The sequence below is a fragment of the Vidua macroura genome, chromosome 6 (genome assembly GCF_024509145.1).
Source record: "Vidua macroura isolate BioBank_ID:100142 chromosome 6, ASM2450914v1, whole genome shotgun sequence".
Taxonomy (NCBI): Eukaryota; Metazoa; Chordata; class Aves; order Passeriformes; family Viduidae; genus Vidua; species Vidua macroura.
The window spans coordinates 15,396,348-15,414,866 of NC_071576.1; the positions used below are offsets into that span (position 1 = coordinate 15,396,348).

Sequence of the window (18,519 nt, forward strand, 5' to 3'; positions counted from 1 at the left end):
AGCTTGGGAACATGTCTGTGCTACTGTTATTCAGTGACACACAGAGCAGATAAACATCTGACATTTGAACAACATCGGTGTCTTCAGGGTAGTGATCACAGGGAAGAAAATGCCAATAGCATGATTTGATTCTTGAAAGGCTTGGAAAATGCTTTGGTCAGGTACAGTTAACAGGATCTCCTGAGCAAAAGTCAAGCTGCAGCTCCTGGAGCACTAAGATGATGTAGGAAAATGCTGAGCTCTGAGCTGTGTGTGGTCAGAGTAAAGCAGGAGGCAAGAACAGGGGAACAAATGTGCCACACACATGTGACTCAGAAGAAGCCCTCCATTGTTGGCTTGACTGCACAATGATGGCAACACTTGGTGTTGAATAAATGTATCTGGAGGAGGATCAAATCATGGCTGCATCAGTTTAGCAGTGCAATGTGACACCTCCCTGGAATCCACAAGCACCTGAAACACATATTGCTGTGGTCACTTCACCACATCAATCCTTGCTCCTTCTGAGCTGTACATAGGGGTTTGATCCCTAACAGGAACCAATTGTGCCTCTCTGTAGACTTCAGTAAAACTGCACTTTGTACTTGCTTTGGATATCACAAATCAACACTGTGTACACAGGATTTTGTTAGCAGTGCAAATTGGGTAACAGTTTCAAGAAACAATTTATTTCTTTTAGTGATGGTCCTTTATATTCTGTTTTACTGATACTTTCCTGCATGACAAGGACTCACAGATGTAGCAAACCTTTTGTAAAGTACTTCACTGCAATCAATTTGACTTCATCCGAAAGTAGTGCAGCTGCCACAAAAGCTAATCTGTCGAAAAAGTCTATTACCTATAAAATTTTTATTCTGTGTGTCAAACTTCACAGGCATGCTATTGTTCCTTTCTGAAAGGATTTAAAGTTGCAGAACAGCCATTACAGTTATGTTGTCCAGCCAATGAATTATACCTTGAAAAAAAAATGACCTAGCATTACATGGTGTCTGTCAAACTTAGAGCCTCCCAGCTCACAGTCATGGCTTGTCAGGTTTGATGGGAAGCTGGTTAAATGCAGTGTCAGATCAGGTTACCTGGGGCACTGCACTGAAGGCTGCTTGCCAGTTGGCTGAAGGCCCTCTGGTATCTATCAAATCCAGAAAAATACTGTAAAATAACTCACAATGTAGACTTGTAGTGACTGAGTCACGGGTTCCACTTTTCCATGTTAACGCTCTGTAAGTACGGATGAGAAACGAGCCACTCTTCCCAAGCTCTGCCAGCTCTTCACAATCTCCTGCTCCTTGTACACCTTGTGATTCACAAACCACACACAGTGAGAGCTGGAACCCTCAGTCCACAGCTGCACGACTAAGGCACAGCAGGTCACCAGGTGGGCCAGGACTCTTTGTCATGTGGCCTTGTGTTCTTTGGCCTAAGGTATTTCCAGTGGTGGCCACTGACTCCCCATCAGCAAACCCTGGGAAGGCCAGTGCCAAGGTGGATTCAGGTTCTCTTCCTGATCACTTTGCAACTCAAGAGCATCAGGACCTCTTCCCCTTCGATGGCTATTCTCACTGCTGTCACTTGATGCTCAGACTCCAGCTGAAATTCTGCTCAGCAGGGAGAGGCAGAAGTAAATAGAATAATTCAGAGTTAGAAACCAAGTGACAAATGCAGAGTCCTTCTTTTCAAATTTGCATCAAGTCCAACAAACTGTAGTGCTGTTGCCTCTGCCTGACTTCAGGCAGACTGCTCAGCTGAAGACCCACATCATTGACTAAGCAGCTCTTATGCAATCAAGATTCAGATCCTGTTGAAAAAAAATAGACTTCAGCTTTGTCTAAGAGTCACATTAAGAGGCAACAAGAAAAACTGTGGATAGAACTCTCCCAGAGCTGCGTGCAGCTGGGGGAATAGCACAGGATTCTTGGCTGCAGAACTCTTTTCCAGGACATGCTAGCAAAGAAAAACAGCCCTGGGCTCTGGTAATCTTCATCCAGCTTGAAAGGAGGCTTTGCAGGCCAGAGTTCAGAGACATCTTCTGTCTCAGAACGTTCGTCAGTCCTAGAGCACATCGACTGCTGTCATAGCATGGAAAACAAAGCCAGAAAACCAACTGTGCTTTTAGGCCTTTGAACTGCCACGGCTCTAATGACATGTTGCAGAAACATTACGTATAAGATAAGGCATGTATGTAGGTACAACTGATGTGCTGTAAAAGCCTTTGTTTGTGTGACCCTGCGTGTAGCTCAGGCCGTGGTTTTCTCCAGAGACAGAGGAAAGCCCCTCGAGATGCCCACGCAGACATTAACCTCGCGCTCAGGACACAGTTATGTAACCCAGCAGTAGTGGGGGTTTAACCATTGCTTCATCCAAAGTGCCCCTTCTTGTTGGGAATTTCACAGTTCAGCATACACTAAATTAATGCTTTTACTAGGTCAGGCCTGGTAACAAGCGTTGATTTAAGCAGCTTATTGCAACAGAAGACTAAACACTGTTCCTAAATGGCAGGTCTCTGTGATCCTACAGAGGATGGATTCTGCTCCTGCTGACACACACCCAGAGACACAGCCGTGCTGGGAGCATGGCAGAGCAGAGAAATTTGCCGCTGCTGTTCGGTAGCATTTTCAGGGAACACCAAATGTTATTTACTTCCTAATCTTCCTACAGAATATAAAGAATTGCTGCTCTGGGCTGTTTCAGAGAGATAATGTGAGTGACTCATTTGAGTTGTATATTGACCTCAGGCACTGTAAAGATACATTACACAGTGCTTTAAAAAAATACTAATGCAGATTTCTGTACTTCTGAAGATCCCTAGAGTGCACTTCAAAGATTTTCCTGAAGTCTTAAACCACACATATCTGGTCAAGCCCCAAGTTATTTGTTGTTATTAGTCAAACACCCCTAATCATTGGTCCTATCATCTTCCAGATTATATCCCACTAAAGCAGCTTCTTAGTAACTTGCAGTCCTAATTTGCCTAGGCATAACAGCTCCATAAGAACCATATTAATTACCATCAGTGACAGATACATACTAAATCCTATGTTGAAACATGGGAGTAGTTTCTGTGACCAACTCTTATCTCTAAACCCAGAGCTGAAACCAAATCTCAATTCCCACAGTGCTAAACTGTTTAAAGACCTGGATTCAGCAGGTCTGTCTTTGGATTGTGTTTAATTTTAATAATTCCCCACCACTGTATTTGAATTCTTTTTGAATTTTGCCAGTCTGAACATAGATGCTTTGAAGCAGATTTTGCTAGGCAAGGAAAAAGCTTTCACCATGTTGCTTCCATGCATTATCCATTGAGATGCCTGATCATAGATACTCCTTTCCAGCAGTGAGTTTTAACAACAAGCTTTCTCAGGATCTGCTCTTCTTCTGCAAATCATCTCTTTGGCCTTTAGGTTTCCACAATTCCCATTGCACCTATCTGAGCTCATCCACCTCACACCTGAGGGCCTCAAATTCCCTCCCTCTCCTTGTCTTTCAGACTCACCAGATCACAGCATATGAAAATACAAAAATCTCTCTCCTACACAGCCCACTTGCAGGGGCCCAACAGCACTTCCATTTCAGTAGGATGACCTCACCCCTACATCTGGGCCCCCTATTAATGTGGATACCTAGCAAAGGTGTCACCTGTGTGGCAGGCACAAGATTGAAGAAGACACACTTGAGGGATGGAAGGAGTGGGTCCCACTGAAAACAGACCACAGCTCCTTTTTGCCCAAAGTTCCAACTGCCTGCCACTCAGCATGGTACTGCACCCCCATGAGGGAGTGACAGACCTTGGGGTGAAAGAAGGGATCCCAAAATCAACAAAACATGGCTCAACCACCAGCATTCTGCAGATGAGCAAGGAAGTGCCCACAGGGAATCATTATGGAGAAAATCCCATAATCCCTTCAGGAAATCATGCTCTGAAGTACCTGTATGCACACAGTATGGGGAATAAACATGAGACAAGAGAGCTAAGAGTCCCAAGAGGTAAGATCTTGCATGAAAGAAGGATGCAAGAAAGATGGTTAATATCTGAGAAAAGCCTACTCCAAGCTCAAGAGCATGCCATGCTGGTGCACCCCCTCCCTGCTCCTCCTCAGGCCACACTATGATCTCAGAAAGGCTCCTTAGGCCACCACCCTCTGAGCAGGTGCTGCTGATGGAGCCTGGGCTGCTACCCCCACCCCTTGAAGCTCAGTTTCACCACCACCTGTTGAGAAGTTGCAGAGGCACTCAATGTGAGTACTTCACTGAACTCCAGGGGAATTTTTCACAGGGACCGTGTACATAGTCTTTAGTATGTACGTGGTGAGTACTACATCAGTGTGCATGGGAGTGTGAATGTGCTGTACTAAGTGTACTGTGAATGTTCTGTCTTGGAGTCTTAATTATGTTAGGTGTAGTAAGATAGGCTTCTAAGGGAATTGGTGTGTTTACAGAATACTTGGTTAAATTGTTTAAATTAGGCTATCGATTAAGCGCTGTTAAAACCTTTAGGCCAAATACTGTTGGTCACGTGTGGGGTTCACTTTGGCAAGGGGGTCCACTCTGAATCTTGACTCAGTGGGAGGGTCTTGTTCCTTTTATCCCTACTGCTTTTTCATCCCCAGCCTCCATGTAGATCATTTTAGGTTGCTTTCAGTTTTAGATTAGCCAAATCCATTTCTTTCCACTGAAAGCACAAAGAGGGGCATAATTTAAGCAAGCTAGCATATGCCTTACTTTTTTTTCTTTGTTTCATTGGTTGGTTTTATTTTTGTTGTTTTTGTAAAGCATAACGGTACTTTAATGGCATATCTGCAAACATTTCCATTTTTATTTTAGTAAATGCATTGAGGGAATACTGACCCTTCACAAAACCTGAAACATACTCAGGCAGATTGTGAGAGTGGCAATAAAGACTAGAAATTAAATACCATTCCACTATATAACTTAATGTTTGTTATTTTTCTAATCAGTGCATTACAGAAAAAATACAGAAAATACAATTGGGATTGCACAGATTTAAGTATTTATTACAAGAGGTGGTAAATCATTATGCTTTCAAGATTTTATGTGAAATCCACTGAGTTAATTGATTCGCTTTAGATTCCAATGGGCTTTGGCTGAGTCTCCTAATGATATTAAAATCCATCTGTTATTAAACAACATGTATGCAACAGTATGCAAATACTGGGATTTGTAAATATCATTATGCAAAAGTTCAAGTCCAATCATGCTCCTCTTGAAGTTTGCAACATAAATTCTGTAGACATCAATAAGAATAGATTTGGGATATCTTTTTAATTGCACTGTATACAAGTATCAACAAAAGAATACAATACAGTAGTCACAAAATTAAAGAGGTTTCTATGAAACCTACAAAGAAGAGCAGCAGAGAATCAATGAAGTAAAAGCAGTATTTCAAAAAATAATAAATCAGACCTGGCAGTTTTGGAAAATGTACTGAAAAAACCAAAAGCTAATTGACACAGTTTAACAACCTAATTTCTAAGTGCACTTCATAACAATTCTCCTTACAAGCTGCTGTTTTCCCAGAAGATGATGACAAAAAGCCTCATTAGAGCATCACTGTTTTATAGTGACAGATTTTATTGCATTGCCAGCTGTGAATCTAAAAAAAAAGAAACCAAAACCTCCCCCCTAAAAACTTATATAAAGGTTCCTAAAAACCCTATTTTCTTTTGTAATTGTCAAAAAATAGCAACATAGCACTTCCATGTTTGTGAATACCCACAATTCTATTTTTAAAAAAAATAGAAGTTAAAGAAAGGTGATTTTTGTTTTAGCTTCAAAAATAATGTAAAGGAACATTTAAGAACAAGTTATTTCAATGATCAGAGAGATATGTACAATATGATAGATTTGAGTCCAATCCATGTTCATGAAAGCAGACCTAGAACCTGTTGATCCTGAGTAACTGTAATTATAAACTGGCAGGAGCAGGCTCTTAGCTTCAGCCATTATAAGCTTTTTCACAATCTGTCCTAGGCTAAAAAGTGTAGATACAGTATATACTCTGTATAGGGATTTATACAAAAGGTCTTTTACAGCTCTAACCCTGTTATTGCTAGGCTAAAAAATGAATATTTTGGAACAAATTACATGAATCATAAAGGGTAAAACTGAGACGCAGCTTCTGATGACTGAATTTCTACTTGAGCCATTTTAAACTGGGTACACTGCAGCCACTTGCGGAGCACAGATGAGCTATTGTTCATTTGTCCTGAGCCCTGTAACACCCTCAGGCTGTGATGGTTGACGTTGCTCTGGATGGCTTGGAGGCGGAGCTGAAGTCCAGCAGATAAATGCTGTTGAAATGATGCAAAACATTTAGTTTCTTTCCTTTAATAGGTACATTAATGTAGCAATGTGAAGGGAATTGGTTTGTTGGCTAGGAAGGTTCTTACACTGCCCCACGTCAAATTTCTTTCTTCCACATCCTGCTCTCTGGTGTTGCCATGGAAAGCAAATGTGTTTACAGACACAACTCCATACTGAGACCAACTCCAAAACTTTTCTTCTCTTCACCAAAAATCTCTTGACTCACAAAACACACTACACCACCTTGCTCTCCCTTACAAAGAGGGCCAGATGGTAGTTTTACCCAAGCAAATAGGCCCACAATATCTTCCTTAGAATCCAAATCTATCTCCTGAGTCAAGAGTCCCAACCCTGATTTATCAGGGAACTCTCAAGCCCAAGGCATTAAGAAAACCACAGCTCAGGGAACAACCAATCTCAGTAAATAGAGAGGAGAGGCCCCAATGGAGAACCTGGGTAGAGGAAAATGTTCCAGAAGGGAAAAGAACAGTACTGACTAGAGGGCAAGAGTCTTAGCAAATGATGCTCTATCTATGCTCACACTTCAGAGCTTCATCTCAACTGCATAAGCTACAATTATCTATTTTCACACATCTTATTTCCAGAATTTACAGAAATGTATATTATTAACAATAAAAGAATAAGGTACTAGAAACAACTTACTTTTAGGTTTGACTGTATCATTGGCAACCACATTGGTATGAGCTGCAAGAAGAGGTGCATTTCGTTATTATACAAGTGACTATAAACATGCTACAGTTCCTGTGAGACAGAGAAGGATACATCTAATGCATTTAGTCATTTGAATTGGCATGGTCTGAACCACAAATCTGAACATATGGTTATTTTAAGTATTTGGAGAAGGTAACTCTCAGATGTAAAGAACCCAGTTTCCCTTGTCTGTAGCTTGATGAATCACCAGTAACACTTATTGATATCCTGTTAAAGGTAACGATGAAAATACAGAATTAAACTTGTTACAGGAAGTCACTTATTACTTTCCTTGTAAGGGTGTTTCTGTATGTGCAGGTGAGCACTATTGGAGTAAACAGACTAAACATTTTGCATGGTAAGGTTTACATCAAGAAATGAAAAAAAAAAGAAAAAAAAGCAGCAGTAGTTCTTTAATAACAGGTCATATATTTAAATGGTAACCAACTTTTTTTAAGCCACTAGTCACATCAGTGCTTCACTGCAGAATGTGAGATATTCTGTAGGCTGGGGAGCACAGGTAAAAGCTATCCAGAGTGACAAGGTGAGGAGGTCTGCAAATTTGTCAGCTCTGATTGGACTGGAGCGATATGTATTTCAGACTCCTGCTCTTCAGGGAACTTTTACTTCTGAGGAAGTGTAACATGACAATCTTATGAAAGCCAGAGGAGCATTTCTAGCAAAAGTATTTATGTTTTCCAGTATTAATTTAACCATTGAGGTTACTGTTCTAAAATGTTCCTCCAAATGGCATTAAAATTTGCAATTTGCCAATTATGCTACTGGAGCTGCAAGTTAAACCTAATCACTATTGACAACATTAGATAAAGTGCTGTTTCCCTTGTGCAAGGAATGATAATTGTTTCAATTTCAATGTTCTTTTGCTGGAGAATCATATGCAACTCTGTCAGGATTCATTACTTAGTCTACCACATGAAGAACCATAGTCAAACCTCAGCATTTACAGACAGATGAATGCCAAAACAGCTGGAATGCAGCCAGATGCAGCAGATGTGTGAACTCTGTACATCCTTCCAAGGACTCTCACACTAATGAACTGCTCAATAAGATGCAGTGACCACAATCCCTATGTGTGATTTTGGTGAGGAGGGAACAGGTCTGAGAGGCCATGCTCCACATCCCACTGCCATTAACAAAACATCACTGATAATTTCATCTGGCACTGATGGAGTTCCTATGCAGCTAGCCAGTGGTGGCAGGACTGGTGTCAGAAGTACATCAAGCAAGAAGGGAAGCCAGGTAGAAAACTTAGGGTACCCCTCTGCATCTGAACCAATTCACTGGACAACTTTTACAGTCAGCTGAGAGAATCAAGCACTTCACATTCAGTTCATCTTGTCCCAAAGCAAGCATCTAAAATAGATCAAGATGAATCATGTCCAAAAATACTGACTGTAAAGGGCACTCATGGAAACTGGCTTTCATCAATATCTCTTCTGGACAAGTCTAAGGTCAGATACAGATCTTTGTCCTCCAGCACCAGTTCTGTCTTGCAGGGTCTGGACATATTTAAGGAAATGAACATTCTACTGCATGCACAAGCAAGCAAACCCTCTGGTGCTACAGCTGCCAGATAGATAAGTCACAAGAAGACATTTTTATGGAAGCACTTGTGTTTTGTTAACTAATCCTCAGCCAGCCTCTTCTTCACAAAGGAAGAATACAAGACACTAGTCAGAAAGAACAGCTGGAAGAACAGAGTGTTGTCAGACACTATCCAATTTTTTGAGTTTATATTTTCAACATAACTATATTGATCTCAGTTTAATTTTTAAAGGGAAAGCAAGCTGTAGAACAGGCTGGCCACAGTGCTGTTCTGGCTCTCCAAATCTGCTGCCTGCCCAGCTCTCTAAAAAGCTACACAGCAGCTGCTGGGGCTGCCCAAAACCCTTGGGTCTCTGCAAAAAAGCCTTGAGCTGTTCTTGTCTTTACTGGAGGCTCCCAAGTTCCTCGGAGATAGATCTGATGGTCAAAGATGTGACCAGCAAAGTACTGGTCTCCAATACCAATGCCTAACCTGGTATGGCCTCTTTCCCAGTTCCTCTGACATAGAAAAGCAGGAGAAAAGTTCAACATTTTCATTTCATTTCACAGTTGCTGAAGAAGAGACCATCTAAAATCTGATTTTTTAGATTAAAGAAGCCACTCACTGGCTCCTGTGGGAATAAGCTTTGCACCGCTGCATCTCTGAAGGACTTCAAACATACAGTAAGTCTCTAAATCATGGCACTTATTTTTCAGATCTACAATAAATATTTTTACAATCAGTTAGTTCAGAAAAAAATATATTAATCTGGAATTATGAATCCTATACTACTGTTATGCATGTATACTTTTTATGCAGGATTTCACTTTAGGGCTGAGTAAAGGGGATTTGGTCACCCAAATTCTCCTCTTCCATCTCCCACCCGCTAAACATAAAAGCTTAGCACCTTAACTCAGAGTTCCACAGTTTTATGAGCTTGATTTTATGGTAACAACGTCCTTTTAACCTGGCTTAGCATTATATTGATATATGCTCTCAAATATAACCCCCTGAAAGCATTCATTTGATTTGTGACAGGGATTTGGCCCTAAAGGCCTCTCTTTTCATAGCTTTAAAGCCACTCTTCATCTTTGTCAAATTCTGAACATCCTGCACTGGCTAAAAGAGAAGCCCATATGTCTTTCAGACAGAGCCATAATCACTTTAACATCCCTTAGTGACAGAGTTTCTGTAGTAAATCAAGCCATTACAAATCTGTATTTTCACAATGAGTGTGAATACTTTCATGTTGACATAAAGACCTTCAATTTTAGCTACTTTATTTTCAATTCTTGCTTGACCATAAAAGACTGGAGTAAAGCAACAGTCAGAAATTTCCTTTATGGCAACAGAAGAACTATATTAACCTTAACTACTTACGTGGAAACTCTCTTGCACTGGGAAAACATAAAAAAGGATAGTAAAATTGATTCATGCTTGTGAGACTACCTCAATCCTTCTGCAAACACTGTGATAACCAATGGAAGACTGACTATGGATTTCCAAAGAAACAACTCATACACATATAATAACAAGAAAACCACTGTGGCAAAAAGTTTTTGTTATCCACTTAAAAGAATGTGAGGCTCAGAACACAGAGGAGATCTGCAAAGGACCTATGATGATTAAAAGATACAGAATGGCTGAAAATTCAGGCATTAGCTAGAGGTTCTCAAAGTCAGTGACATTAGTTTTGTCTATTAGAGGAGTAAGATCATTACTGACATTAGTGGCAATGGAAAGAGTAAGTAGATTAGACAGTCATTTAAAAAAAATCAGGAGAACTTGAATTTGAGATTGTGGTCCAGTCTTCTTACCAAAGATTTTATTTTTCAGTATGCTCTGCTAGGGTATATTGTGGCATTAACATTCAACCTCAGTTTCTTCCCCTCTCTTTTTTTTTGAGTGGGAGGGAAAGCACAGGACAATACATTTAGAAATCAGAATAATCAGACAATATAATTTAATAAATATTCATGGTATGGTATGCCTACCTTTACAAAGATAGTAGAGTTGCATTCTTGTAAAGCCTCCATTAAACTGATCACATGCAGGCACACCATTTCCACCATCTTAGAAAAGAAAAATCAAGCATAAAACCAAATTAATATCCAGCATAACAATGTAGTAAGATAAGCCAAGAGCCTCTAGGAAGGATCTTCCTGTATTTGCTAGACAGTTTACTAACCACTGACACACAAGGTTAAATATTACATGAGCACATATGGAATGTTCTTCTTTATTTAGCTTTACCCCAATGTGGTAACATCTATCTGTTAAGTATTTCAACCCTTGACGTATTTTAATTCTTACCACACATCAAAACAAGTTGTCTTTGGATTTGTTCTTTTCAGACATCATGAACTGTTTTTTATGTCTTTGGTATGCAATTCTCATCAATCTGTGTGTCAGAAACTGGTATTTTTATTTATTTAATCTTTGAAAATTAACATGCTCACAAAACCCATCTCTTTATCCCCCCATCAAAAGACAGTTTATTGTTTTGAACTGACAGCTAGTCCGTAATTCTTCCATTTTGTATCATAATGTATGACAGATGCAACTATCAGTTATTTGGTAGCAGACAGCTTTTATGTTTTATATTGTGTAAATTCACAGGTACAAGACAAACATCCTGAGCCAGCAATGACTATTTACAGTGCCTGTCTAAACTACATGTAAATTCCCCTTGATAATAATAAACTCAAGTTTTATGTTGTGCTTTTCATCTTCAAAGTGCTTCACAAACTAACTAACTAACCTTACAACACCCCTGTGAGACAGGCAAGTATTATTATCTACATTTCACAGAGCAAGAGCTGAGGCAGAAAGCTGAATAACCGTGGCTCTAAAGCTACATAATACTTTCAGAGAAAGGATTGGAACTTGGGACTTCCCAGTCATATTCATGTCCTAGGGCTTGACAAGAGGCTTTTGTGTCTGACTAAACAACTGGCTGGTTGGAAAAACAATGTACACTTCCTGTTCCTTCAAATGGAGCTTCCTGAACTACTGTTCCCAGCAATGGTTTGTGAACCACAGAGACCCCACCATGTCAGAGGCTAAAATATCATCTAGGGACAGCTTTAGATGGTTCTTGTCTGATATGGACAAGACATAGGTAATAATAATTGGCTAAGACTTTCAATTGTAGCCCATGCAATTACAATTAGAAGAGCAAGGGCAATACCTGCCTGGTATGGAAGATGTTTCACATGGGAACAGGGGAATTATATAAAAAAATTTCCATACACACAGCAGATCTACATTTAAAAAGAAAACAGAAAACCCAAACAAACCAGGAATGAAAATCTTGGTAGCAGCAAAGCTTTAAAACCCAAATCTTAAAACCTAACTTAAGAGGAATGGGCCATGTATAAAAATGTTTCCCACTCAAAGCTAACATAAGGCTCTCCAGAGCCAGAACTACTAGTGAACATCCCAGTTAAAAAGTTTTGATCTGTCATGACTATCTGGGATGTAGGAAACACAATAAGCCTTGCCCATCAGAAAGAAGCTCTTAACCATAAGCCTGCAGACAGAGAATCATCAGTCAAGGGCAAGCAAAGGAGCAGCTATGAGAGGGCTGCTGGAAGCCTTCTGGGTTCTTATTGTACAAAGTTGCTCCAACAGAAGAAAGCATTTGGGATAAACAAACATTCAAAGGTTATTTCCAAGCAAATGGTATGGATAATTTCTGGACACAGTGAACATTTTTCCCTTTTACATCTTATCTCTAGAGATGCCTCCTTCCAGTCATTCGTTACTCAAAAATGTTTCAAGAGATATTTATGTAGCTTATTTTTGATGAGTAACCCGTGAATTATGGGTGGCCAATTGTTGGCAGTTGAGTGTTTTTTCACCATCACATGGTAAAAAATAACCAAATGGATATTCACAGAATTATCCTAGAACAGTTCATTTGTGCTGTAAGGCAGAGTCAGATAAAACAACAGACCGCAGTTAAGAGCAGGAATATATACAAAATGAGACGTGATGCAAGGAACTCTTAATCCAACAAGCAGCAACTCAAGCTCCTGATGCTGTTTCAGGTAGATTCTGGCTAGATCCTGTTTCAGGCCCACTGTAAGGTTAAATCACTACTAATTAGCTATCTCTTTAATTTCTCAAAAGCATCAAAGTCACTTCATGATGTTATTCATAGTCTGTTGTATTCCACTGCAACAGACCCAAGCCTCCTCTGAGTTTAATCTGCACTAAATCTGTCTGCAGCACCTGACTTACCACTTTGTTATGTGCCATTAGCTGCAGGATGCTCGGTGTCACTCGGCTCCAGAACTCCAGGGCTGTGAGGATTGCTGTAAAGCTAAATTCGTTCTGATTCTGGACTGTTGGAGCTACTGCTGTTTGTTCACAATACACTGTCCAGAGCTGAGCAAATATAAATGCATGGAACAGGGAACACATGTGCAGAACAGATGTCTGTAGAAACAGAAAATAGAAGAAAATGTTTATTTAAATAACTGTATTTGGATACAGTGCAGAGGCTTTCATTCCCTGTCATGTGTCCCACTGTGCAGTTTTGCCCCTCACTTTCCCATGTTTCCCTCCCATTTGGAACCTGACATCTTTTCCATGTTTAAAAAATGGGTTTATATTTGTAAAAATTGCATTCGCAAATATGCTCCCATGCCATCTAAGTGCCTGGCATTAAGGTCAGTCCCTTTAAAAGAAAGTTAGTTTCACAAAACAGGTATTCAGGACTATTTCTGAAACTTTCTTAATGGAAATCTCCACTGCAATCTGTGGAAGGCCTGAAGGCACTGGCACATATGACTCCACTTCAGAACCTGAAAGGACAGTTATCATACAAAATACATGATTTTACATCTGTTCTGTTAATCTGTCATCCATTTCTGCTTTGCTGGGACTGTTCATAATCACAAGGAAACAGTCAAGGAAAGAGAATTAATTTTGCGTACTCATGCATGGCTCCTTGCTAATCCTTGTTATACATCACAGTGTCTGAGCCTCCAGGACTGCTGGACATTAACCACTTCATTACAAGAAAGATGCTTCTGGTCAGAGATGCTTTCTCAGTTTGCAAGTGCAAGAGGGATTCATGCTCTGTGGCAGTATAACTGCACCAAACATCGCAATGGTTGCTTGGTAACTGGAAAGAGGTATTTGAAAGAGCAAAAAAAGGCCCAAGAAATGGATGGGAAGCACCAGTGTCTTGGCTGGGTGTAGGGAAAGAAAGGAGGATTTTATGAATAAGATAAATGTGTGTATTTTATGTATAAGATAAATGTAGAATGTGTGATCATTCTACTTCTGTCATTAATTAAAACCTAGTTGGTGTAAGACTGCTGCTATATTTGTGTTAAACTACTGTCACAAATGTCTTATAATCTGTAATAACTCTTCTTGTCCTGAAAACTTGAAGAAAAAAGTTGTGCTTGAATCATCACTGTTTGTAATTATTTTGATCATAAAATTATTTACATGCTATAACAATGCAAATATACAACAAGAACAAATAACTATCTGAGAGATTTGCTACAGAGACGGTCATTGCTAAAGCTTAAATTTGGAATTCGGTTTTTCTTTCTTCAATCCTGTGTTCAGACATTTTGAAATAGCCAAACCTCAAACTTAAGTGTACTAATTTCATCAGTCTTCTAGGCATGTAAGAAAAACTGAACAGGGTTTTCTTTCCTTGGGTCCTGGGTTTTATTAAGCTTTTACCCCTCCTTTTATCTTACTAAAAATAAATATTTGCAAAAAGGCCAATACAAAACACATCTCTACTTAAAACAGATGATCCCTTACCTTTGATTGCTCGGGAAACCCAATCAGAATAACAATAAGGTGGTCAGCAATTTGTGAACCTGCATCCAGTGGAATAGGCATGCAAGATGATGGAGAATTTGGACAGACAACATTGTGTGTCAGAGACCCCAGAAGTAGCCAGGACAGCAAACGAATGTGTGAGACACATTCTATGAACTCTTTGGGCCTGTCAAGAAAGAGCAGATTTTACAATGATACTAAGTTTTCTGGCTTTCCCCAAAATATGGAGTTTCCTTATGCACATTTGGCAGATGCTGTCTCAGTGTGCTGGAGACACAGATCATTGGTACAGCTCGTGGGAAGATTCCAACCACACAGAACTTGGGGGCCTTGACATACCGTATACAAGTCCAACAGAACCTATTTGGTGGGTCTAAGAAACAGTGTCTATAAAAGGTTAAGCATTCACAGATTCTTTGCTTCCATATAGAAGGATTTTTTTACACAGATATCAGATGGAAAGGATTGCCCAAATGGAAATGCTCCTCTCAGCTCCCCTGGACATAATAGAGCTGCCTTACCTCCACCGTGTTCCACCTCTCCACTGGTAACATGGAGTTAATTTCCGTTCTTGAGCATCTCCTTGCACATTTGGATTGTGTTTTTGAGGGCAGGGACTATGCTTTTTTGTGACACTTAAGTATTTGTCCACTGTCTAGTGCAGTGTCTAATTGCAAAGCAGTGTGCCTAGATAATCTAAAGAGGAAGAGCCCTTTTCTGGTGACATTATGTCCATCCCTTTGCTGCTTCCAAGCCCTGACTAAATATTTATTTGAATTCATAGGCACAGGAAAAAAAAAAAAAAGTTATTCCATCAATAAATCACTATTTACTAGGCCACTCTCCCTGCTGGTTTTGGTTTCTAATTTGATGTCATTGTCAAAGACTCATATTACCCAAGAGGCATTCCATTAATTTTTGGTTTTTAATAAAATCTGATACAGTGCTCTTCCTCAAGTGCCTACAGGATCTTAAAGTAACACATTACTTTCAATTCAAAACATGTGTTCCTTTTTTTTACATATAAGAAACTAAAGTGCAAGGATTTAAGCACTCCATTATTTCCAAAAGCAGATATGCTCCACATAAATGCACATGCAGATGTATCTAAAAGGACTGGAGCCTAAACAGCTTAGTCCCCAGAATCGTGGACAGGTATTCTGGGACAAAGCTGGGACAGGAACACAGGTCTGTTGAAACATAGTTCAGTTGCCTACACTCAAGTCATTTGTTGTCACTGTAACACAAAGGACAGTACTCCCCCTTTTTTTAGAAAATAAAACACTGTACATCAGGAATTCTCTCAGTGAAAAGGGACAGAAAACATGTCTTGAGCAGGATTTCTCTCATTTAACTTTAGCCAGGTGAACTAAGTAGCTTGTCATACATCAGTAGGCCTACACTTTAGAGTTCTCACTCATTCGTACTCCATAATTTCAAAGGCCGTTTCCTGTTGTATTGTCTATAATTCAGAGAATATTATCTGCAATACTAGGACTGATCAAGTGCTTTTCACTGTCTGCACCTAGACCAAGAATCAAGTTAATTTCCAGAGTTACTCCAGTCAAGCCCCTGGAGTTACCTCCACTAACCCTTTGGCATGTACTTTAAATTTTATATTGACAAACTCCTCGGTTAAGGACCAGGGAGCTGCTGAGCAGATGTTTCAATGTCCCACTGCCACCATTTCCTGCTGTGGGTCTTATCTACGGAATCTGGCAATAAAGACATAATTTTGCGAAGACTTCCAACTCATTTGCGTATTCCATTTTGTGTAAAAGTGTTCTCACCCTTGTTGCATTGCTGAAGGAGGATGGTAAAGCCAAGGCAAATATCGGATCACAGCTTTGTTGTCCCTGTGGTTCCCCCGGGTGATTTCCATAGCAGCAATCTGAGCTAAACCAACTTTCAGATGTCCACCAAATGTGTCTTCATGCAGTGGCTGAGAACAAGTCTTCATGTGACTCTGCAAGGCAAAGATCTGATTTCCTACCCAAAAAGAGTGTTTTGCTTGAACTAAGTTCTTCCAAAAACCAGCATATTCTATTTCACTCCCCTTCATTTCCTTCCCAGGATCTCTAACTGTGTTTACAACGCAAAGCTCAGAAATAGATTTTTTAAAATTCTCCAATCCCTATATTAGTAACACCAGTATGATGCAGATCTTTCCACAGAGGGCCACAATTCCAAACGGCCATAATATAATAGTATAAAGACATAATATAAAGTGGGCAAAATGTATAGGCAGCTTTTGTATCAGCAAATCCAACAGCTGATAATACAAACTAATGCTTGCATATCCAGAGAGCTTAGGTAAAAATGAAAGAATCTAACCATTTAACAAGATAGCATCTGGGCAGGAAATGCCTTCCATGTGCAATATCCCATTTACATGTTCAGCAAGAAGCTCTCACTTATTCTCCAGCAATATGACTATATTGCACTAGTCAGCTATATTGCACTATTCAGTTTCAAATGCCTTTAAGCTCTGGCAATAAAATGGCCAAACCTCTCACCAAGAAACACTCAACTATTTATGCTTGTAAAGATAATTTATTCTGCTTTTCCAGCTTTAAGGGATGTTTCATTGCTGCTTCTTGAGATACTTCTGTATTTCTATTCAGCTAACTTTGCATTAGCTTCTGGTACTAAACTATAACAGAACACATGCTGACTGCAGTTGCTTGCTTAAAAAGAGAGCCATATGCTCCACACAAGAAAATCAGGTCATCAGTTATCCAATTATCATAACAGGATAAAAATCAGTGAACCAATAATACTTTTGTAACAGATAAGCATCCCACCACAGAAACTCATACTCTCAAATCGCACTTACTTAAAAGTCTCTTGGAAGAGAAAAAACCCCTATGTACCAACATAAATATTTAATGACTTTGTTATACAGACAGGTAAAAAGGATAAGACAGTTATGCAGGCAGATATATTATAAATCTTCAAAAATTATGGAATTTTCTAAATAAAATCCTGCCAAGCTTTACCAATTAAGATGTTATCTCAAAGGGAAAAAGAAACCATAACAAACTGAATAGAAACAGTACACTGAAATGAGATTATCTTGAGAATTTACATTTATACCTTTTTTATAGTGCAGTAGTTCCTAATATATAGGACTGAAAATAATTAGCCTCTTTCAAAGAAATTATTCTTGGATATGCAAAAGAAGACATTGGATATAAATAAACAACTTTAGGTCTGTTCTCTGAATTCCTACAGAGAGTAGAAATTTCCACATTTGAAAACCACCATCTGCTGTTGGGATTGTTACTGGTCATATAAATCATATAGGATTCTTTGTTAGCTATAACCCCAGATGCTGCTGATAATACACACTTGTCATAAGAAATCGTACAACTGGATCATCTTAGGACTAATTTTCTAGGGAGTAACACTTCTGTTAATAAAACCCAAGCAATGTAAGTAAATATATTAAATGAGCTTGCAAGAATTTGAATCTAGATGTTGTGAATTTGTTTGAAGTTCTGACTATTTGTAAACTTAGAAATGCTTAAAAATATTTTCTCAAATATGTTGAAACCACAAAGTAAGTTTTATCTGTTTAAATAAAAACTACCTTTTAATTTTCTAAGACGGAAAAGCTTATTCTTTGCAATACATAAAATTATGGTCATATTTGACTCTCCTATTATGCTAATTTTGTCCTCAGATTCCTAACTCAAAACAACATGGAATTTCTGACTTAGTTTTAAATGGCCAGATGAATGACTTGGGAAGCCTCTTGTCCAATTTCAAAACATGAAAGGGAAAAATGGGTAAAAGTTTTAGTTCATGTTCTACCTATATCCATATATAAAATTTTAAAAAATAAATAGTCCCACTGAGGGTAAGAAGTAATCATCAGACTTCAGCACTGTAAGACCAATTCTAAAAATCACACTACAGCTCAAGGGAGATGAGCAGAAGGAGAAAGTCCAAATAACAGAAATTTTTCTACAGAAACATTTTACACAGGAGAGAGGATACCTGCAAGTATTTATAAACAAATTTTCCCCATTCCTGGTTTCAGGTAAGCTGATTTTTTTTTTCCTGTGGAACTAGCAAACCAGATGTATCTCTTGCCTCATTTATGATTCATTTGCCTACCTATTCTG

At 39.2% G+C, this 18,519-nt stretch overlaps 1 protein-coding gene and 1 long non-coding RNA gene across 4 annotated transcripts in view; one reads left to right on the forward strand and one right to left on the reverse strand.

The window, feature by feature from the left end:
* Positions 1–5,258: 5,258 nt before the first annotated feature.
* Positions 5,259–18,519, reverse strand: part of UNC79 (unc-79 homolog, NALCN channel complex subunit) — a 106,244-nt gene continuing 92,983 nt past the window's right edge. For all 3 annotated transcript variants that reach the window (XM_053979214.1, XM_053979213.1, XM_053979215.1), the window contains 6 exons: positions 16,180–16,355; positions 14,369–14,555; positions 12,821–13,018; positions 10,570–10,647; positions 6,982–7,023; positions 5,259–6,305 (listed from right to left, as the gene is read on the reverse strand). In XM_053979214.1, the coding sequence (XP_053835189.1) occupies positions 6,105–6,305; positions 6,982–7,023; positions 10,570–10,647; positions 12,821–13,018; positions 14,369–14,555; positions 16,180–16,355 (882 nt within the window). In that variant the 3' untranslated portion in view covers positions 5,259–6,104. The remainder of the gene's footprint in view (positions 6,306–6,981; positions 7,024–10,569; positions 10,648–12,820; positions 13,019–14,368; positions 14,556–16,179; positions 16,356–18,519) is intronic.
* LOC128808307 (uncharacterized) lies at positions 9,178–11,303 on the forward strand. The gene is made up of 2 exons (XR_008437436.1): positions 9,178–9,258; positions 11,195–11,303. It is a non-coding gene; the product is annotated as an uncharacterized LOC128808307 (long non-coding RNA).